At 39.6% G+C, this 22592-nt stretch overlaps 2 protein-coding genes across 2 annotated transcripts in view; both read right to left on the bottom strand.

Moving 5' to 3' along the window:
• On the bottom strand, nt 1–3056 carry LOC146383408 (tripartite motif-containing protein 16-like). Its single transcript, XM_084934625.1, has one exon. It carries the CDS (start codon nt 2949–2951, stop codon nt 1413–1415), a length of 1539 nt encoding a protein of 512 aa, XP_084790751.1. The 5' UTR covers nt 2952–3056; the 3' UTR covers nt 1–1412.
• Nucleotides 3057–8046: 4990 nt separating this feature from the next.
• The window catches only part of atp8b1 (ATPase phospholipid transporting 8B1), a 36585-nt gene continuing 22039 nt past the window's right edge, over nt 8047–22592 (bottom strand). The window contains exons 4-30 of the mRNA XM_084934624.1: nt 20635–20748; nt 20440–20538; nt 20100–20161; nt 19936–20008; nt 19024–19094; nt 18455–18537; nt 18185–18343; nt 17870–17958; nt 17354–17544; nt 17150–17234; nt 16684–16807; nt 16385–16428; nt 16063–16219; nt 15791–15979; nt 14718–14830; nt 14464–14628; nt 14203–14314; nt 13989–14064; nt 12954–13086; nt 12655–12783; nt 12409–12565; nt 12096–12319; nt 11380–11463; nt 10918–11163; nt 10586–10724; nt 9948–10078; nt 8047–9453 (exon numbers count right to left, since the gene is read on the bottom strand). Coding sequence (XP_084790750.1) covers nt 9217–9453; nt 9948–10078; nt 10586–10724; nt 10918–11163; nt 11380–11463; nt 12096–12319; nt 12409–12565; nt 12655–12783; nt 12954–13086; nt 13989–14064; nt 14203–14314; nt 14464–14628; nt 14718–14830; nt 15791–15979; nt 16063–16219; nt 16385–16428; nt 16684–16807; nt 17150–17234; nt 17354–17544; nt 17870–17958; nt 18185–18343; nt 18455–18537; nt 19024–19094; nt 19936–20008; nt 20100–20161; nt 20440–20538; nt 20635–20748 — 3486 coding nt within the window. The 3' untranslated portion in view covers nt 8047–9216. The remainder of the gene's footprint in view (nt 9454–9947; nt 10079–10585; nt 10725–10917; nt 11164–11379; nt 11464–12095; nt 12320–12408; nt 12566–12654; nt 12784–12953; nt 13087–13988; nt 14065–14202; nt 14315–14463; nt 14629–14717; nt 14831–15790; nt 15980–16062; nt 16220–16384; nt 16429–16683; nt 16808–17149; nt 17235–17353; nt 17545–17869; nt 17959–18184; nt 18344–18454; nt 18538–19023; nt 19095–19935; nt 20009–20099; nt 20162–20439; nt 20539–20634; nt 20749–22592) is intronic.

Genomic DNA, 22592 nt, shown 5'->3' with positions numbered 1-22592 from the left:
TTATTCATTTAATGTACATATTTAATGCCTTCAACTACTTAAATCAGCTTCAAAGTTAATCAGGCCTTACTGATGCACATTTGCTCTCCTGCTGACACTGCTGAAAACTTCACAGTTTTTACCCTTTTGAAACACTTTAATGAACATCAACAGGAACACAAACAGAAATTTTTTTTATATGCATTCAAATAGTACAAATTTTATTTATGTTAAAGAAAACCAAATCCCTAGTCAGGTTTCCCACAGCAACAATAACTGTGCACTGTATACTATTTACATCAGCAGTATTTTCACAAACAAATAACTTTAAAACCTAAAGTTACATTAAATTGAGCAAACCTAATTTACTCAATCTTAATGTAGTAGTACAGGTGTACCCCATGTTTTTGCAAAATGAGAACCCAATGTGGAAGAAAAGGCTGAAAAGAACAAAAAGAATAAGTATTTCCAGCACTCAGATGATGTGCATTACTAAGAAGATAAAAAGGCCCAAAAGGAAAAATAAGTTATAGACTAACAAGGAAAAACACAAGTGCAAATCAATCAATAAGAGCCAGGCAGACAATAATAATAGAGGGAAATTGTCCCGAGTAGACAAATCAGAAATCCACAGGCAAGGTTTATGAAATATGAAATAATTAGAACGGAGAAAAGAAACACAGATCAGCAAAGCAAAAGCAGAAAAAGAAACACTGGAGAGAAGGGTAAGCATGAACACAAACAAATGTTAGTTTACAAATGAGGAAACAAAACCCTGATTCACAGATATTAAGTAAACCCCAACACTCTAACAGATACAGTACCAATCATTGGTTTGGTCAAGTTTAATTATAATAATAATACATAAAACAAGCTTCTGCAAATTTGTTCTAAACAAGTAAATTTCCTAACAGAACATCAGTGGTGGTAGAGAGATAGTTTAAAGGGAAATTTCTAATCATCTTGATCACTCATTGGGTGTCTATAAAGGTTCATTTGTGGTTTAATTTTCCTCTTACTGGACTTTTGATTTATCCCAAACGTAGCATATTTGGTAGTAGGGATACTTTTCTGCACAGTATGGCATAAAAAGCTCCACGTGTTGTTCGTTAGTAATGGGGTCATTTTTTATACTCCTGGTATAAAACATGGAAAATAACTTTAAAAAAAATTAAATAGTGTTCCCCACTATGACTGTATTCAACCTTTGACTGGTTCTGCAGCTATATATGTGGACAATAGCTGTAATAAATTATGTCAACACTAAGACATGTTCAAATAACATTTGAATGGCAACCAGCTGCTGACAGTATTATGGTGTAAAGCTTTTATTCTATCCTGGTAAAATCTACAATAAGAAACGACTGATTACAGTAGGTGCATCGTAAAATAACACTACACAGAGTGACACAGTTACTCTTTCTCCTGCCCATCTATTTGAGTTCACACAATTTCAGAGAATTACCACAACCATAAACACTGAGTCCAGCATAGAGCGGCTGACTGAATGTGGTCTGGACTCTGTGGAGGAGAGTCATGGTTTTAGAGATCCAGTAGAAAGACAGAACACCTGCACTGTGATCCAGGTACACTCCAATTCTAGCAGACCGAGGACCCGAGATGGTGTTGCTCATGCTGTTGTGAATAAATTCAACAGAATTTTCTAAAGCCCAAGATCTGTCATTGCATCCAAATTCACTTTCGTCTCCTGTTCTGCTAATGTCCTTGTATGTGACTGCAACTGTAGCACTAGCTGGTCCCATCTCCACCTCCCAGTAGCAACGTCCAGTCAGGCTCTCTCTGCTCAGAACCTGCTGTCTTTGAGTGAATCTGTCTGGATGATCAGGATACAGCTGTTTTTTTATCGTCAATCTAGCTACTCTGTTGCCTTCAGATAATATCAGCTGTGGGTGTGCAGTGTTTAGATCCAGTGTGATTTGACGTGAATACTGCAAGAAGTCAGCTCTGGTCTTGGGTTCTGGCTCCGGTAGGAGTAAAAAATCCGCACTGGTCACTTTAAGTGAGATCTTGGTCCACTCAAGTTTAATAGTATTCTCGAGTTTCTTTCTGACCTCTGATACAGCTGCTGTTACTTCATCAAAGTAACACGGTGAGCGAATATTGATACTGGGCAAGTTTGTGGATTCACTTAGAGACGACAGAAGAGGGTAACTGTGTAGGAAGTGGATGTGATCTTGTGTGCATGACAGCTGTTCCAGCTCTGTCCCTTTCCTCTTCAGTTCAGCGAGCTCCTGCTGCAGCTTCTCCTGAAGCTCCCCGACTCTGTTCAACTCATTTTTCTGCTTAGATCTGATCTGCTGCTTCAGATTGGAGCTTCTTTTTTTGATGAGTGAAACAAGATCCTCGAAGACCTTCTCATTGTCTCTCACAGCTTTATCGGCAGACTGATTGATTGCCTCCACCTCCTGCTGAAGCACCTTCACGTCTTTCTCCTTTTCTTTAATTCTCTGCTGGATGTTTTGCTGACTCACCTCGAGCTCTCTCTGTTTCTCTTTCCTTTCTGTTGAAGCTGGGACTGTGTCGTGGCCTTTATGTTCAACCTTGGAGCAAAGACAACAGATACACTGCTGATCAGTGCGGCAGAAAATCTTTATAACTTCACTGTGATGAGAGCAGACATGGTCATCAAGCTTCTGGGAGGGGTCCACCAGCTTGTGTTTTTCAAAGGCAGGGGATTCATAGTGAGGCTGGAGGTGCTGCTCACAGTAAGAGACCCGACACTGCACACAGGACTTGACAGCTTTCAGCTTTGTGTCAGTGCAGAAATCACAGCTCACATCTTCAAGTTCAGAAGAAGCGCTGACTGAAGTCTTCTTCAGGTCCTCCACTGACTCTCCCAACATGGTGTTTTTCCCTAGAGCAAGTCTCGGTGCAAAGGTCTGTCTCCACTGAGGACAGCTGTGGGTTTCCTTCTGATCCTCTTTATCCCAGTGGATTTGAATACAGTTCATGCAGTAGTTGTGTCCACAGGGAATAGTCACCGGATCCTTCAGGAGATCCAAACAGATCGAACAGCAGAGTTTGTCCTGGTTTCACTGGGTTCCTCCCTGCGCCATTTCACCGGTCAGAGGCTATGATTGTGAAATAGTTTCACTTTTGTCATACAAAGAAACAAAACTGACTCTCATTCCTTCTGTTCACATGCACTGAATGGGGTTTACATGCACACCATGCTGGTCACACCCATCTGTAAACTTGTAGATCTAAGTATAGGAACAGGAAACATGTGGACCGAGTGGGAGTGTTTGTTTGGAAAGCAGGAAGCTTATTTCCCTGTGTTACAAAGATCAGTGTCCGTCTGAACTGAAACATCTGATCTGAGTGAAAGTGTGTGAAAGAAACAGATTAAAGGCTCATGGACCATAACTTATTGCTTATTCAAGATTAACCTTCAATCTTGTTATTATTCGCACTTAAAAGCGATCATGCATGAATCTCTTCTTATTTCTCAAATCGGTTCATGTATTTTATCCAAAAATCTTTGTACAATATTCCAAAATAACAAAGCTAAAGGATTTTTAAATAAGCTCTACGTTAAAATGTTTTAAAACAGGAATAAAAAGTGACTTTCCCGTTTACTTGTGTAAAATTTTAAAGACAAATATATGAATACAAATGTAAATAACCACCAAAAGATTTCATGAAGGTGAAACTGAGGACATTTCCCTCCTTAACCCTTGTATGGTGTTCGGGTCTTCAGTTTTTTTCAAAAGAAAAATTAAACAATTAATTATTTTTTCAACCTGAAATTCATTGGCTTTGGCTTATTTTCTGTGAAGAACATAAATCCGAACTAATTTTCAATGACCTCATACTGTACCTCCCCCCACGCATTTACATTACATACAAGGTGTTCGGGTCCACTGGACCCAGGTCTAATAAAAGTGTTGAAAGTGTAGGTCCTGTGTTCCCATACTCTGTCTTCCTCCTTTCTGGTGCTGCTGATAGTGTTTTCTTCCCCTCCTGCTCCCGCACAAAGTTGCAACATTGTTGAAAATTCAACTACCAACACCGTCTGCTCTTACATTCCCACACATTTTACCCTCTTTCTTGAGGGATCCAAATTTTATTTTCTCATACCCTGTCCCACCTGCAAATTAGGGGCATAATACTATAAATAAGACTTTGCCAGTGTGGTTATTTATCACAACTGATCAAGATGGCAAAAGATTATCTGCTGCGAGGGCCATCCAATTGATTTTGGAAGAGAGAGGGGCTTCGGATGATGATGTTGACAAAGAGGGTTCAGAATATTTTACATTTCTGAAAATTCAGAGTCTGACAGTGACTTTGAAGAAGAGGACGAGGCTGAGCATCATTTAGTAACAAAACGAAGACGAGTACTCCATCTGCAGCCAGCTCCAGGACCAGAACAAGCCCACCAGACAGCAAGTGAAGAAATATGGATGTCAATAAATGGTGAAATTGAATGGTCTTCTTGCCTTCTTGCCCAAGAAATGAGCCACCCTGCAGAGCTGTTACCGTGATAAGCCAGGGCCAACACGGCTGACAGGTACTCATGTGCAGGACATCAAATCTTCATTTGAGCTTTTCATCCCAGATTCCATCCAGAAAATTATTCTGGATTGCAGTAATCTAGAAGGAAGGTGTGTTTTTGGAGAGAGGTGGAAGGAGATGGACCAAATTCATCTAAGAACCCCAAAGGCCTACTTTGGGGTTCTTATCCTTGCAGGAGTTTTCAGGTCCAAAGGGGAATCCACAGAATCCCTGTGGGATGCAGAAACTGGCAAGAACCTTTCCGTGCATCAATGTCTCTGGAAAACTTCCACAAAATTTCCAGGATTATCCGTTTTGATAACCGAGACAACAGACCAGCTCGACGGCAGAGAGACAAGCAAGCTGCCATCAGGACAGTGTGGGATAAGTGTGTGCACCACCTCCCCCTGTTTTACAACCCTGGGCCTAATGTCACCATTGATGAGCAGCTGATCCCATTTAGTTGTGAAACTTATTGCTTCACGTGTAAATGTGTTGTGTCTTTCCACTCACTCCACTTGATTAGAACTGATTTATGTTTTTTATAACATTTTATAAAAAAACCCCAAAAAAACGAGAAGCACATTAATTCATAAATGTGATCTAACAAAGGTAAAGGGAAAAAAATAACTATGTTTGCTGTTCATATGGGTTGTAATTGGGATGAAGTAAACATCTGTTTAGTAATTTAACATAAAATTGTTTGATAGTGTTAATTTGGAAAGCCAAAAACTCTAGCGGGTCCACCAGACCCATGAACACTGGCTGAGTAACAAAAATATGAACACCACACAAGGGTTAAATAATATCCTTTTCAAAAAATGATTGCATTGAATAAATGCATGTAACCATAGAGGTAATGAGTAATGGTAAGTATGTATGTGTATGTATGAAATGCCCAGCATGGATGCTTGTAAAGGTTTGTGCAATATGTTGTAAAAAGAGGCATGTAACAAAAACATGTTGGCAACAGCCTCCCAGAGAGAGTGTGTGTGACAGATGATATACTCCTGTCACTCCCACCTTACAGGTGCAGCTGGATACTTTAACAATCTAACCCAAAACACAAAGGTGACAATAGCAGTGCTACAAGGCCATCATACTCCCACCAATAAAAAGATGGCTTAGCTAGCCATCTACAAAGCTCGTTTAAACTTTTGAACTTCCTTCATCTCAGCCCCATTTCTTCCTATAGAGGCATATGGAAGCAGAAAGAAGTTAACATTTTACCAAAAAATTGAAAAGAATAGTACGGAGACACAGCCCTCGATAGTGCATCAGCCAAAACATTGTGTGCACCTTTATATGTTGAACATCGAGATCATATGACTGAAGAAGGAGGCACCATCCCATAAGACGTTGGTTGGGATTCTGAAGAGAATGAGGGAATGTGAGGGGAGTGTGACCTGTGTAAACTACAACCTGCACCTACAGCTTGATGCATGCTCAATCACCCCAGTAAGAAAATCCCAAAAAGTTGATTCTGTTCATCTGGACATAGCTTTGTCAGTGGCAGAAGTGCACCTACATACACTTCAAAATGTTGTAGAGTCCATATTAAAGGAGATGCTCAGACTGGACAGACCTGCCCTTGCAAAAGAGAGAGAATACAATAACCTCAGTTTTATCTGAATTTAGCAGCAAGAATATGCAGGTCATCAAGATCTTTATGACATTCCTGCAGTTTGACTAAGCTGGGGATCCTTGTTTAGCAGTGAAAATGTATATTATCCCTTCAAATGATACTGCCTAAGGAAAGCATGTATGATGTAAACAGAACCTGTTCTGGCACTAAATCCTGTGGAACTGCATATTTAACAGTGTGTGAAGAAGACGCTGTTAAACACACACACAGGCTGTATCCCAATTCAGGGTCTGCAGCCTTAAAGTACGCAGCCTTAACGGTCCACAAGGGCCGCGTATTCGAAGACCGCTAAGGCCGGAAGTGCGAGGCTTGTGAAATGGGATGGTCTAGCCTCCGTCGCGCTGCACAGGTTGCCTAGCAACCATGATACTAACAGCTGGAAACGTTTCATACAGCTTTGTTTGACAGAAATGAAGGAGAACATAATTTGTTCATTTGTTTGTTTCTACATGAGCTTTGATCATTCTCTGTAAGATTAAGGTCAGCTAATGAACGGCGTATATTTTAAAGTAAAGGCTTTAAAACCAAGTTAGTACAAACGTCACTAATGTCACATAACTTTGCCGACATGTGGCCAACAGTAATGTTTTAATGTTCTTCGTTATTAAACATTTGCACATAAATAAGTGACATAATATTCAGTACTTACTTAAAGTTTACTCTTCGGCCGCCCCTCATCCGCCATTTTTTTTCGGCAAAATTATCCACACCCACCGCCGCGCTATGCATTCTGGGATATGTTGGGCCACGACGACACCGCCACGTCCTTAAAATTCAGGGAAATGAAGGACGCATTTGAGGGCCGCATTTCGAGCAGCCTTCGTCGCGTCGCTGTAACGTAATCGGCCTTAAAATGCGGCCTTTAAGGCTGCAGACCCTGAATTGGGATACAGCCACACACACTCCATCCATTTCCAGGAACAAATAAGAGTCTATTAGATAGGAGTCAAACCATCTTATACTGACAGCATGGTCTAATCACTGAGGTCTAGCAGGACGAGCACAGAGAGCACTATGATGAGCCCTGAAACTTTTCAAATAAGCCATTCATCTGAAGATGATCTGTTAGCTGTTTGACAACTACTCTTTCAAGAATCTTTGAGATGAGACGAAGGTTGGAGATGTATCGATAATTAGGTAAGAGCTGTGTCAACTGCTGGCTTCTCAAGTCATGGTTTAATTACGGCCTTTTAAAGGCCTGTGGCACATTGCCCATTAACAGAGAGATTATTGCTTCTCAAACATGACCAATTAGTGGTAGGATTTCTTTGAGCACTTGAAGGAATGGGTTCTAACAGACGTGTTGACTGTCTGAGGGAAGTAATGGTTGAAGTTCACTCAGAAAGCTCAGTCAGAGAGACACTAAATAAATATCAGTGGTATTGAAGGTTGCTGTATGTAATGATAGATTTGTGAGATGATTATTATTTGATTTGTGAATAAATTCATTAAGTCATTACTAGTTAAGGTTAAAGGAAGACTCAGCTCAACAGAGCTCGGACTAAGAACATTGCTTATACATTATCTCTCTTGTAAGAAAGCACTTCTGCCAGGAAGACACCTTCATTAGAACAAAGTTGAAGTACTGGCAGGAATCTGTTTTTGACCAGTTTGGGAGGGTGAGAGACTGCAGAAAAGAGGAGCATAGAGAAAACAAGAGGTAGGCAATACTCAAATTAAAATTAAAATAAAGACACATTTCAGATTGCTAAATGTGCCCTTGGCTTTTATTAACAACCACATGATAAAACACCATCATACATCAAAGACCATACTGCTGCTTTTACTTAACAGCAGTCCTGATCGACTGTTCCATTCATTCAGGAATAAAAAGACATCATCTGTGGACAGTAACACTAGCATGAAAAAGATACAGTAACAGTCAGAACAGGAACTATCATCAGTCTTGGCTCCTCAATATTCTAAACCTGATTAGAGGACTGGAAAAAAAAAAAACTTTTCTTTGGGTTGATTGTAAACAAAATGAAACATACACATACACACACATACCCACTCACACTAAGACAATTCTCCTGTTTGAACCTAAAGAACATGTAAGTTAACTTGGAATAATTTGTAAAAACAGAAAGGAACGTACAAACTAGTAAAAGTTAATCAAATGAAGATAAACCGACAAACCCTTGCTCTATTTCTGAAGTAAGCTCTGAAGATTGTTGGAGGAGGAAAGTGTGTTTTTTTTTTTAATGTAAGGCACCGAACAAAACAAGGATCCAACTTGGAAAGAGGTATTTAAAAGATTTCAAGCATGAAGTTCCTTAATTTAGTGATTACTCTAAGTATACCTGGTTTGATGCTGCAGAGGAGAAAAGATCACCATTCACATCTCACTGTTAAATTAAGACACACTTTATAACATCTGACCACCCTGCATTGCCTAGCATAGTAACGTCCCACTATTATGTAGAATAAAATATTAAAAAGATGATATCTTGACTTGTTTAACTTTAGCCCACTAGCTTAATGTGAAGGAAAATCTTTGGAGGTCAACGGATGGAAATCAAACGAACCGATGCTTTAGCCTGACTTAATGCAGTACAGATTAAATATTATTCTTATACTTTTAACGAAAACACTAATATGTCAAGTGTGCTGTAGACACAAGGCTAAAACTCAAAATCAAAATTATTATATTAGTGTTACAGTACAGAAAGACTTAGCAGGGATAAACTGACTAAAAATAAGACTTTTAAAATCCTGAGTTAAATAATATTGTCAGTCACACAGATGCTGCGTGACCTCAGACCTCGTAACGACGGTCGTTTTCGGTGAGCTTTTTATGCTTTAGTATTTCAACAAAGTTTGTGCATAGAGGTGCATCTGGAGGCGGGGAGTCTAGGTCACAGACAGGAGCGAAAAACAGTTTAGCAGAGTTTCATTTAAGAAACTTCAGGAGAGCTCATTTTCTTTTATTCCCTTCTGGCAGGCTCAGAATACCTTATAGGGAAAAATGTTCTTAAACTGCAATAGAATAACTAAGTGCTCTTTGCACTCCCAAATATTTACAGCCCCCCCCTACTGCAGTTTTGCTCCGTCTCAGACTCAGACCTGCCCCTTCAGATGTTTTCGGCCTCTCTCTGGGGAATCTCCCTGATGCTCTCTTGAGGTCCACCATGTGCCTGTGGGCGCCGTCGAAAGCTCCGCCCAGATGCAATAAGGTCAGCGTAGCCTTGGGCGTGAGAGAAGGCGTATGCAGATCGCCGGGAACGCCGGCCTCGCTGGAAGGGCGCTGGCTTTTTCTTATCATCGTCTTCCTTCAGCTCCATCTCGTATTTCTTTCTGTTTCTCTGGACCTAAAGGACGATTGGAAATAAGCCGGTAATATATGAAGCAGAAGGGTACATGGAAATACAGTAGAAAGTTATAATGGAAAGAAGAAATCAACTTTACTTCAAAAGATGGTCAGAATACAGCCTTAAAAGCAACTTGTAATTACAAAAGAGCGCTTACATATTCTGCAATACAGCCGGCACCCTAATGATGCTGTGTAATTGTAATGTAAGAATGGTGGGTTAGGATAATCTATACTACAGCCCTGCCATCAATGTTAGGAAATAAAGTTGTGGCCAGAATTAGTAAGTGATAATCATACATTTAAAGCAATGCATGAAAGAAACAAAACAAAAAAAACATAAAGCTATGTTGTTTTATGTTTATCAATATATTTATGTATGTCAAGCATCTTATTGCCCATCACCCAGGACTCCCCCACCTTCCCTGAGAGGGTTCAGGCTGATAGGTCAGAAAATGACCAGCAGGCTTGTTGCTGCACTGGCAGAGGTCTCACCTTGTCTCCTACAGAGGGCCAGATGGTTTTAGAGAGAAACTGGATGCAGATGACAGGCAGAAGGCTGATGCCCACAGTAAGGATGATGGTTAACCACAGGTACGGCTGACGTAAAGCATTTGATGCTACCCCTACAAACACAACATATAAATACACACACACACACACACACGTTAACAGAGAAATGAAGAATGAGGGGTTTATGTGGGGACCTTCAATACTTGGACATGATTCTCATTGGGTAAAATTATTAGTAGAAGGCTATTGCATTCATGCTAATGAAAATAAAAAGCCTTTTGTCAAAGCCTGACTTACTGACAACTTGTAGAGGATTTAGCAGTTAAAGAGACAGATGCTTTTCTTGACAAACAGCTGTAAGGAGTGTCTACACTGAAAGCTGCAAATGAATGATGAAGTTGCCTTAATGCAATTATTGTTTAATATATCAACAAGTAATTTGTCAGTGATATTCCAGCTTCAGCTGGCCAGAGATCCTCTAGGAGCGATTTAATCTGAAGCAGGCTTTAAATTGGAGGCCAACCAACACAGGAATTTTAGAATACGTCATCAATCCTTATTGGCTTTTTGAATAACAGTCAGACAAACCGCTTAAATTAGTGAAGCTGTGGTCAACTAACCTGTGAAGGTGAAAACTGAGGGGAAGATGACATGGATCCCAGCACTGTGGATGTCAAACATGACCCCAAAGTAGATGGCTATGCTGCCCAGAACTGCAAAGCAGTTGACAAAAGTCCAGTAGGAGGTATCCAAGGAGATCTGACAAGACAGGAAGGAGAAAAGACAGACAGGATATTTTACATAAAAGCCATTACAAATATCAATATTCTTGAGTAGCTCCATATTTTGACAACATCAATACTTCAAATAAGTCACAAAATCCAAATTATAATTCCTAAAAGGAAAAACTGAAAATTTATGCACTGCACATGCTCAGAAATTTGTAACCAACCTGCAGATTCACGATAAAAATCAAGGACGAGGCAGCAACGACAGCAAAGGACTGATAGTCTGAGGGGGCTTCTCCGTCTTGCCCCATGGTTTGCAGGAAGGCTCCATAAGGTATGAAGAAGATGATGAGTGAGACGAAGATGCCGTGGAACAAGCTGATGAAAAAGTTTTTGTAGTTAAACAACGTCCCCTGCTGACCGGGAATGTAGAGTTTGGGGAATTTTAAACTCAGTCTGTCGTTGACATCCTACAACAGAAAGAAAGAGAAGGTTTCAAGAAATTTTAAGATTAAGAAAAAAATATCTACTGAAGAATGACTCAACTAAACTTTAACTCTGTCTTTGTGCCATGAAATTATGAGAAAATTATGAAGAAAAAAAAAAGCTATTCATAGTTAGTTTTTACATTCATGCAGAATACAATAGCCCTCTTTTCTTTAGTCTACAACAAATTCAGCTTTTACCTGGTCAAGAAGTCCAACAAGTAGAACAGGCAAGCTGCTGTAAACCAGATTGTAGAGTGTGATAAACCAGTCTTCAAAGGTGATCTGCGGGAAGGAAAAAACAATCATTTATCGTCTCTGTTGCTGTTCAGTATTATCTGTCACTGAGTGTGTACTTTAGAAGTAAAGCACCACAAATCTGCACTTCTCACTGCACAACCTAATCCAAAGCAATCATGCCATTTAGTGGGCTGAGGAATTGAAGATGTAGGAGAGACATCTGCAGTATCATAATCTTGTTCTTGCCTCTTGTGCGACTGGAGCATATGCACCGTTAAAAGTATTCTTTTAGGTGTTGCTCAGTAAAAACCTTTGAAGGTTAACATTACGACCCCTTAGGCAAAAGGACCAAGGTACAAATTTAGACATTAAACCGAGAAGTTGATGTTGACTAATGGAAATGAGGTTGTGTGTGAAAGGCGTTTTCTGTGGATGTCTTCCAGCAGGAGAACATTTACTCTTTGCCATGTTTGAACATGGATTAAAAATTCTACAGAAATGAGCTTCAGTGTTTTGTGTGGGAGCTACTCACTACATTTGCAATTTTCACAGGGTTAAAGTACATGTCATAATGGGCAAACTCCATGAAAAGTTAGTCTAATGATGGCTATGATACTACAAACATTCCCTTCTTTTCGGAATAAAATCAAAGGGATGACTTTCACAGTGCTGCTGACCTGTGAGGAGTATCCGTTGAAAAAGGAGTACCAGAAGTGGACCAGAGTGAAGGCAAAGTTCTTGAAGAAGAAGAAACGCAGGAACTTGCACATTCGGATGTAAGACCAACGCCCGTGCACCAGCAGGAGGCGCTGCAGGTAACGGAACTGAGCAAAGGCGTAGTCGCTGGACATGACGGCCTGCATCCCCTCCTGACCGCTGATACCGACACCGATGTCTGCAGCTGGAGGGAGAGCGGACGGGGAGAAATCTTAGAGCAGATTCGTAGAGTCTTACACACTTGGCGTGAGCACAGTTAGCTTGTGTCCTTACTTTTGATCATATTGACGTCGTTGGCTCCGTCTCCGATGGACAGTGTCACAGCCTTCTTGTACTTCTTCACCAAACTCACCACATTAGCCTTTTGTTTCGGTGTTACACGGCAGCAGATGACCGCCTCGCATTCACAAGCCATATCCACAAAGTCAATCTACCGGTAAAGAGAAACATTTCACTGGATTTAATATCATGAAGACAAAAATTCTTCTTACTCACAATAATCAAAGTTATTTGTTAAACCTGTCTCATCTCTTTCTCCCAATCATCCATCGGCTGTCCATCCTGAGGGTTGCTTGGAGGTTGACGCCTCTTTAGACGCAGACGACGCAGACGACGGCGTTTCTTCTTCTTTTCATACAGAATTTCATTCTGAAAAGAATAAAGAGAGTAGATTAGTATGTAAACCATGCAGGGAAACCGTATTAAAGGCAATATATTACATTTATCTTTAGACTATAACATTGGCTAGGCTTTTTAGTACTACCAATTCATCTTTTATAGTAGCTTTAATTTAGTTTTGGTTTTTGAAGAAAGCTCACCAGCCATCCTCCAGTGATGATGAGAGCATTTTTGTTTGATCCGGGAAAGAAAGGCTCGGCAGTTTTCTTTTTGCCTCGACGGTAAGCTTGAGTGTCATCCCTTCTGCTGGCCTGACGTCTGGTTAGCTTCTCACTGTAGACACACAATACAGGTGACAACAGTGCTCAATTGCAACACAGTTGGGACCATAAATAGTACAAAAGATGGTTGGAACACTTTAAATATGAATGGAAACAGAATGCAATGGTTTCATTTCACTGTTTTCTTATGTTTTGATGGCGATGTGTCCCATCATCAAGTTATTTTCTTTTTAACATGTAACTTGATGATGGGACACATCATCATCAAGTTACATGTTAAAAAGAAAATTTTACATCTGTGAAATTAATCTAACCTAAAATAAAATTAAAAATTAAAAAAAAAGAGGCCCCTCTTCTGTGGAACCAGCTCCTAGTTTGGATTCGGGAGACAGACACTATCTCTACTTTTAAGATTAGACTTAAAACTTTACTTTTGCTAAAGCATACAGTTAGGGCTGGACCAGGTGACCCTGAATCCTCCCTTAGTTATGCTGCAATAGGTGTAGGCTGCCGAGGATTCCCATGATGCATTGAGTTTTTCCTTTTCAGTGACCTTTCTCACTCACTATGTGTTAATAGACCTCTCTGCTGAATCACATTTGTTATTAATCCCTGTCTCTCTTCCACAGCATGTCTTTATCCTGTCTTCCTTCTCTCACCCCAACCGCTCGCAGCAGATGGCCCCGCCCCTCCCTGAGCCTGGTTCTGCCAGAGGTTTCTTCCTGTTAAAAGGGAGTTTTTCCTTCCCACTGTCACCAAAGTGCTTGCTCATAGGGGGTCATGTGATTGTCGGGTTTTTCTCTCCATGTATTATTGTGGGGTCTACCTTACAATATAAAGCACCTTGAGGCTACGATGTTGTGATTTGGCGCTATATAAATAAAACTGAATTTAATTGAGTCTGCAGGGACAGTCCGCCTTGGGATGTCGTTTGCAATGTTCTTGTCAACCTACTTGACATCATCTCCGTAGTGGATCTCCATGTCGTCTGTCAGAAGTGAACAGGAATATCCGATGTTCTCTGCTGTTTCTGGGGATAAATTATGAAGATTAAAACACGAGTTCAGATTCAATTCATCCAAATTGTTACTTTAACCAGCTCATGCATGTCGCTGTTATTCATGTGATACAGGTGTTTTATTTCTTGTGCACTTTAGGGTGATGGTACCTTTCTTATCTCCAGTCAGGACCCAGATCTTGATGTCTGCTTTAGCCAGCTTGGCAATGGTTTCTGGAACTCCATCCTGTAGTTTATCCTCAATAGCCGTTGCTCCAATTAGCTAAATGCAAGAGAACTCATTACTAGCTGTAACGGGAGCTTCTTGTTTTAAAATCCGATAGATTTTTAGCAGAAGAGATTTTTTAATTAAAACATTCAAATGAATTCTACGTGTATGTAGAAACTAAAGCGTAGTCATTTCCCACTCACCATCAGGTTGTTCTCGATCTGCTCATACACAGCATCCAGGGCAGCTTCGCGGTTATTCATGGTCACCTGGGCCTCTTTGTGTCTCCTGGACCAGGCTTCGAACTCTTCAGCGCTGATGTCTTTGTAACACAAGCACAGTGTCCGCAAGGTCTCGTTGGCAAAGACCTGATAACATGAAAATGTTGACTTTGTTTACTCCTGAGAGAAAAAGACAGCATCTGGCATGCTGCAAATGAGATTAAACAATAGCTCACATCAAGAGCAGTCTGGGTGGTTTCCTTATGTTTGGAGCTGGGGGAGAGACGCTCGTAAATGACAGTGTCTGCGCCTTTACAGTAGAGACGAATACGGCCATCGGGAAACTTCACTAAAAAGACAGTACATAGAAAGATCAGCGGTAATTAGACAGAACCAAGTCTCAGTGAGGTAAAAAGTCAAAAGTAGCAGGTCCAATCTGTCCAGTCTAAATGGCTTTGATAATATTGCTCTTATTTGTTTTAGTTATTTCTATAAAAAGACCGTAGTCATAGTGACGTTTGGAAACCTTTTTTGAAATTTGTCATTTTTGCCAGTTTGCAAAAAACAAAAACAAACAAACAAACCCTGCTTTATTTTCTATTTCACTTTAAATTAAAAATAAGAATTTAGAGAAATAAAACTATGAATGAAACTATTGACTGAGACCATAAAGTCATCGGGAACCTGTTTGTTGAAATCAAAATGAGATATAAGTAGGGTCATTTCCTTTAGATTTCTAAATGACCGCACTTCTTTTTGCATCCAGAGGTGCTGCCCCCTGCTGACAACTAGAAAGAAGCCAGGTGTAAGATCACAGGTTTCACTTTTCAGGCCCTGAAGCAATATGCCCATTTATATACAATCTATATTCCTTACACTATAAAAAGGATGGCATGTGGTGCAGTAGCGACGGTTTTAGCAAGATCTGGATCCACGTCCAGGTCATGCAGCATCCACACATATTGAAATTACAGAATATGTTTAGGATTAACTACGTATGCATTCATATTAAAGATTGTCCAAAACAAGTAAAACTGTTCAAATACTTTGGAGTTCTGTGCCAGTTGTGTATTTTGAGTAGAAACATAATAAAATCCTTCCATGATTTAGTGAAGACTTGATTTATTCAGTTTTTAGGTGGCATTTCATCAGTTTTTCATTCATTGCGCATCCTTCAGTAACTTGGTACTTTGTTTTGTTTCTGATTCAAAGTTTGATGGGTTTTTTCCCTTGCAGCTTCATGTGTATGCAGATAACTGTACATCTAAAGAAGTATTTAAGCACATTATGTCAGGCTGTGTGCTCGTACAGATGATAGACATGCGCTTGCGGTCAGAGTTGAAGTCGAGAAGCGCCAACATTTCGTAGGTCATCTCCTGATCCAGCTCCCTGATGGTCATGGTGTCCTGCGTACGAGACAGAAACACGTAACCAAAGTTCCTGGCAGCCGTGACCAGGGCGCCCTCATCAGGAGACGCCGCCTGGTATACGAGATCATCTGAGAGGACAGTACAAAAGCAGAAGTCAGTACCTGCAGTCTTCTTTTTAAATAGGACCTATATTATGTGACTGTAGGATTACCGTCTTTGTGCTCCACCATGACGGTGTGGCAGAGGGAGAGCAGTTTGAAGAACTCCATGGCATCTTTATCCTTCTTGGATCGGACATGGGCAACCAGGGAATGATCTATGAACTGGAACTTCTTATCAGCATAGCGGTTCCAGCTCCAGTCCACCAGCTGACATAAAATAGAAAAAGGTTTTATGACTTTCCATTTTCCTGGGATTATAGGGTTTTTTGGGGACCATTTTTACAGATCGCTGAAGATCAAACTGACATTTAATTTGTTTCTACTCATGAAAATTCTTTCAACTCATTATTTAGATCATTATTTAGATTTTACCTTTCCTCGTTCCAGTGACACACCCTCAGCAGTAGTTGGATCACCTGTGGGGAAAAAAAACAAAAACAACCCCCCACAAAACAAACTTTTAATGCCAAAATTACAAATCCACAGTACAGCAACTGTCAAAAAACAAAAAACACACTCAAAGACAGCAATGAGAGGTTTTAAATAGAGTTGATACAGGACCCACAATTTACTTAACATATTTTCCTAGATTCATGTATTTGTTTCATTTTCTGCTTTAATTTGCATTTGATTCAATCTTTTAACTGGGTGAAACAAAAACTCCTCAGTACCATAATTGCGTCCAGCGATGGTGCACTTCTTGAACTGCATGATATTCTGCGTCAGAGTTCCTGTCTTGTCGGAGAAGACGTACTGGATCTGACCCAGCTCCTCATTCAGGGTGGTGGTCCGAGCCTGCAGACAGTTAAAGGAGTTTATGCAGCAGAGCTGTAGTGATCAACTGAGGGTGGAAAATCTGTCATTTTCACAAAATAATCTCCAATTAAAAAGGTCTGGTTTACCACAAAACAGCATATATTCTCCATTTATGCCATATGATTTTGGTTTGGTACAAAAAAAACACTCCCACAAATACTCTTCGCCTCTTTAAAGGTCATTATATTCTTGAATACCGGAAATGGCCATTTAATTGAGGGGCAACACTCACAGGCCTTCGACAACATACAGCATAAAAGTGGGGTGAAAAAATCAGTTAAAAAAGATAATTGAAAAACAAACATGCATGTGTTAATGTACCTTAGCTGGGGTGTCTTTTTCTGCAAAATACATCTGCAGGTCCCAGTTGATGAACTTACTCTGGCCCAAGCGAATCACCTCCACGCTGTAGACAAAGCACAAAAACTTTTATTTGGTGTACTGTTGAACACACACAAATCTGAAAGTGAGCACAAAACGCATTAATATAATTGTTTTCACTTAATTTTGTCTGGCTTTATGTACCTGACATAGAGCGAAATGGGCACCATGGTGTTGAGAACGATGATGTATCCCCAGAAGCTAAGGAAGCCTCTGTAGCCGGGGGTCCGATCTTTGCCATCGAACAGATACCAGGCCTTGGTGCCGATAGCCTCATACCAGTATGTGTGACCAATAGCCAAACCCGCGGACACCAGGATGAGCAGTGCAAAGATCTATGGCGAGGAGTAACAGAGAGACACCAAATAGCTGTTGAGAAGACTTCATATACTACTTGTATGGCTTGACTTACTTATTGCAAATGTATTGTTTAAGTGTCAGTGCAAGAAATCGGGGGGAAAAAAGACCTCAAAACATATTCAGAAAAAGCAAACATCATCAATAGCATATTTGCATCACTTAAACAGAAACCTTCAGGAAGATTGGGCCTACACATTCAGCCATACAGGCCAACATTTACCTCAGTCTGTGGCAAGGAGGTGCATCAGATAATAGATATGAAAATATACACTGTGTGTTAAAATGGTGATTGAAGCTTACTGTGTAAACCATGTAGTTCATCAGTTCATCAATTTTGGTCCTCTTGAACCTCGTCTTGCCACCATTTTTCATGATTTTGGTATCACCTCCTACAACAAGAAGTCAGTAAAATACGTTCACCATTTTAACCTTTACAATCAAATTAACCAAACTTTTGAAATACCAATGTTTTAAGAAGAGGAACTGCCAAACTACAACACAAGAAAGTACAATCTGGTATTGAGTTAGAAACAAAACAATAACACACACATTTATATTTTACATTTATATTTAATTATTTATATACTTTTTAAACAAACAACAACAAACACACACCTGCAAAGATGACCAGCCCATGACACCAGTCAGTGTTTCTTATCTTGCAACCTCGGAGCAGCATGTTGTCCAGTTCCAAAGGGTAGCGCTCCCTGTCCCACAGCATCATCCCCGTAAACTTGTCAAGACGGTTGTTTGGCTCCTCGCACTCGATCAGGGCTACGGGACAGAAAAAAAAGGCGTTGGTTCAGAGAAATAAAATAAGAAATAGCTTGTTTCTGTAAGCATGATTCAAACTGACTGAGTGTGTTGTGGTGATCCAGTTCTTACCATTGAAGTCAGCGAGCTGATGATCCTCCTGAAGTCTTTCATCAGTCACTCGAAGTCCCATCCTAAACTTGAGGTTGGTTTCGCTGCAACGGGAAAACAATATATACACAAAGACCTGAGAACTGATTCCAACCCCGTCTGGGAGAAGGATTAAAAACAAAGAAAAATCCCCAAATCATTTCTTTGTTTTTGCAAAAACAAAGAAAAATGATTATGATCTTGTTTGTATCACTTTCTATTTTATTTCATTTCTATTCCCATTCACTGTAAACACGTTCTATTGGAGGATCTAACTGCACCACATATACAAGTATCTGTTTGATTTAAAGGTGTTCCCTCTTAAAAGCAGAACGCGTTCACACACCAGAGCAAAGACTGTTTGGTTCTTAGAAAAGGCTTTTCAAATTTGCTCTTCTCTTCTCAGTTAGTAATTTGTTGACTGAAAGACTGATTAAATAAAAATTCCTCAAACACAGTACTCTACTCCAACAGTCCAATGCATCGTTTGTACAGTTTAACCTAATATATGGTGATAGCACAGTACATGGTGTTTTCCCCCTCTTTCTTACCCGTCGAGTTCAGCTGTTTCAACATAACACAGGCTGTTTGGGTTGGAGCTTGACAACAGCAGGAGGTCAGCCTACAGAGTGAAAAAAATATATATAAAATATCTGAAAATATAAACATTTGAGTTTTCAAATTGATAAAGCACTCAGAGGATTCAAGGCACACATCTGCGATTTCTGAAGACTTTCGCTTTTGCTCAAAACTAAATGATCAATCAGCTAATATTTTAAGTTCTGGATTATGCGATGCTGTATCATTTTATTCAGCTCATTTCTTTATACCTAGCAGATGTGGATACATTTTAATCAAAATACATTTGATGAGTGGAGTGCCTCCAGGATCGATCAGGAGTCCCTTTTCAGTAAAGTATAAAGAAAATGACTATACACTGAAGATTATATTTTTGTAAACTTTTATGTAGATGACACATTAGTTTATGTAACAGTGAACCTCATAATGGCCTCAGCATGTCCCTCTAAAGTCTGCTTCCCATCTTTGAGTTTTCTTCTGTACCTTTTCTCTACAGTTAAATATATATAAAAATGGATGCAGCTGTTTGATGTTACCCATTAGTTTGTGAAATCTCAAGTTAAAACTGAGCACTGAATTTACTACATCATGAAAGTGACTGGAACCACACACACATCCTGGATAATGCTTTCTGATTCTAACGAAGACTATTATTTTAAAGATTACATCATTTAGTGAGGTTATTGGTCTTCACGTAATAATATTTAATCTTAATGTCCCATAGCGCTAAAAAAAAGTTGAAATTCAGTTCACATCGTAAAAGGGATTTTTGAAGAAAATTAATTAAGTGTGTGCTCATTATGTGAGCTTGTTATGGCTGATTTAAATTAAAACTAATGCAAACTTGTAGCAAAAAAAAACCCACTTTCGGTGAATTATCATACCGGAATAAAGTCATTTTTCTTGAGACGAACCACATCTCCAACCTGGATTTCCCTCCACTTGGCCTCTTGAAACCTGAAGCAAAGAGAAAAGCAAAAAATGGGAAATGGGTTTTGTTTTTTTAAATTGATTAAACTTTTTTTTAAATAAGCAGCTTTCTTCCAACCTGCCATTTAGTAGAACCTCAGACTTCCTGTTGTTGATCTCGTTGTCCATCCTGTGGCGTGCCTGAAGGAAAAAGACATAAGAACATGAAGAATAAAACAATCAAAAACTATGCAGAGTAGCTGTAGGAGCATCCAGTCAACTTGAACAGTTTCCTCGTTCTTCTACAAAAGAAACTGAAAATATATCGCTAGTTTTTTTTTTTAACTGATTAAAACAATGCTGCATGTTGTTTTGCCAAGATGAACAATGAGAGTAAGCAAGTTTGCACCTGAGGGCCAAGTCGAGAAGACAATGACAGAAGAATTAACCTCGCATGTCTTCCAAAGACCAAATCTTACCAGATCGTCCACCAGATCTTTGATAGCGGTGATTCCAAGCACGATGACCAGGGGAATCAGAGTAGTATACCAGGGCAGAGTAGAAATCTCTGGAATAATCTAAACAAACAAGACATTTGGTGGCACTCACTGATCCCCATTCTTTGCAAAACTGTCAGTCACAAAACAGATAATGCATAGAAGTAATATTTATACCTGTAGGATGAGCAGAGCCAGGAAGTAGATATTGGCTACTCTCTTAAACTGCTCATACAGATTCAGGGGCAGAAAGGTCAAGAAATTGTACTTGTATGTCTTAATGGCATTTCCCTGCAGAGAAAAGAAACAAAACAACAATTTGCTTTCTTCTCTATTCCAAAAAAATGAGTCATTTTAAACACAAGAGCTTATTTTGGCAGCTTATTTAAAAACAACTTGATTTCAAAATTCTACTACAAAAGTAAATTCAGACTAGGCTTGAAGACTACATGTTTATGATAAAGCAAGAGTTATAAAATTCTCGATTCTGGTTAGAAAGACAAAGATGCTCTGCAGAAAGTAGGGTTGAGAAATTGTAAACTTATCATGCTGTCAGTAATGAGCTGATGCTGTGTTTCATTTACAGATAACCATCTAAACTCTGCTTATTACACCTGGTTTCCACTGAGCAAGACACTGAAGCTCTGCCACTGTGGGAGAGCTCAGAGTTTGATTTCACAGAGGGCAGACTCTCTTCTTACTGGTGCTGAATGATAAGAGCTGGCTCAGGGCAGATTCCCCCAGCTGGTGTCAAATGGGGTGATGGACATTGTTCTATCTGAGGCTATGCTTCCATACTGTATCTGTGTTATGTTGAACCTTCACATAAATATCAAAGCAAACAGAAGCAGTTGGCCAAAGGTTCTAGTCTGGAACAGCGGATTGCTTTTTAGACTAAGACCTGCAGGTGAAGCAGTTTTCTTTTTTGTTTTTGTTTTAATAAAAATTCATTTTCTGTTGCAAAATGTCATGGGAGAAAATGGGAAAGGTTTCCAAACTTGTCTTATTCAAGCTAGTGATCTCAGTCATCATCAATATGAAAAAAAAAAAGTATTTCCTCAGGAATATGTCCGGTTCTTTGAAGAACTACATACTATTAACCACTTTTATAGCAATTAACAGTAAGAAATGCACTGAAATGCACTGATGTTTTGGCATCTTGCTAGTCTGAAGCATTCAGGTTTTTATTCACGCCATAACACAATCTTCCCAGGAGTGGACGTGAAGAAAATTCCCCCTAAGGTTAGACTATGCAATGCTCAGAGACAATGCAGAAATAAAACACGAGCTACACTGCAGACTCTACGGGTATGGGTAGTATGTTAAACATCAAAGTTCATGACAGTACAATTAGAAGACTGAACACGAGTGGGTTTTTTGGAATTTTTAGAGTTGCCTTTCTCTGAAAAGAACATGGCAGCATCTGAAAGAAAACAACAAGTAAACAAACACAAACAAAGACTTCTGGAACAATGTCTTTTGGACAGAGAAGCCTCAAGTAGAGATGTTTGGAAATCATTTCTGCCTATATGCTGTGTTTGGAGAAATTAAACACAGCATATAGGCAGAAACGCTTCATACCAACTGTCAAGCACAGTGGTGGAGGCGTAATGATTTGGGTTTGTCTCGCAGCCACAGGACCTGGGCATTTTGAGTCAACCGTAAACTCCTCTTCATACCAAAGTATTATAGAGCTACATAAGAACCGGTCCATTTAAGATTTTACCATGCCCGCACACATCAATGAACTCTACAAGCTACTAAATCATGGTGCATACTTGTGTTTTGCTTTTTTTTGTTTTTGTTTATTAATTTACAGGACTGCACCTGTTTTTATTAAGACGTCAAGCTTTTGGCGTCTGTTTACTACATGCATTAAATGTGAACTTTTTCAGAATATACTTGTACTTCTTTAGATTAACACACAAAAAAATATGGTGTCATCAACAGGTTATTATGCAGTGGTATTGATGTAATTTATTTATAATGTAATTTATGACACTTTAGCACCACCGGGCAATGCTATGTGGCTTCAATTATATAGTAGAGAAGGCAGGCATATCCATTTTGGGCAGCTAATAGCAAAACAATCTAGAGATCCACAGAACTACAGAAGAGATACGAGTATTTTTAAA

The sequence above is a fragment of the Perissodus microlepis genome, chromosome 7 (assembly GCF_051167445.1).
Source record: "Perissodus microlepis isolate ML-2025 ecotype Zambia chromosome 7, ASM5116744v1, whole genome shotgun sequence".
Lineage (NCBI taxonomy): Eukaryota > Metazoa > Chordata > Actinopteri > Cichliformes > Cichlidae > Perissodus > Perissodus microlepis.
The sequence above is the reverse complement of the archived record's forward strand: the minus strand, read 5'-3'. Positions and strand labels throughout refer to the sequence as shown.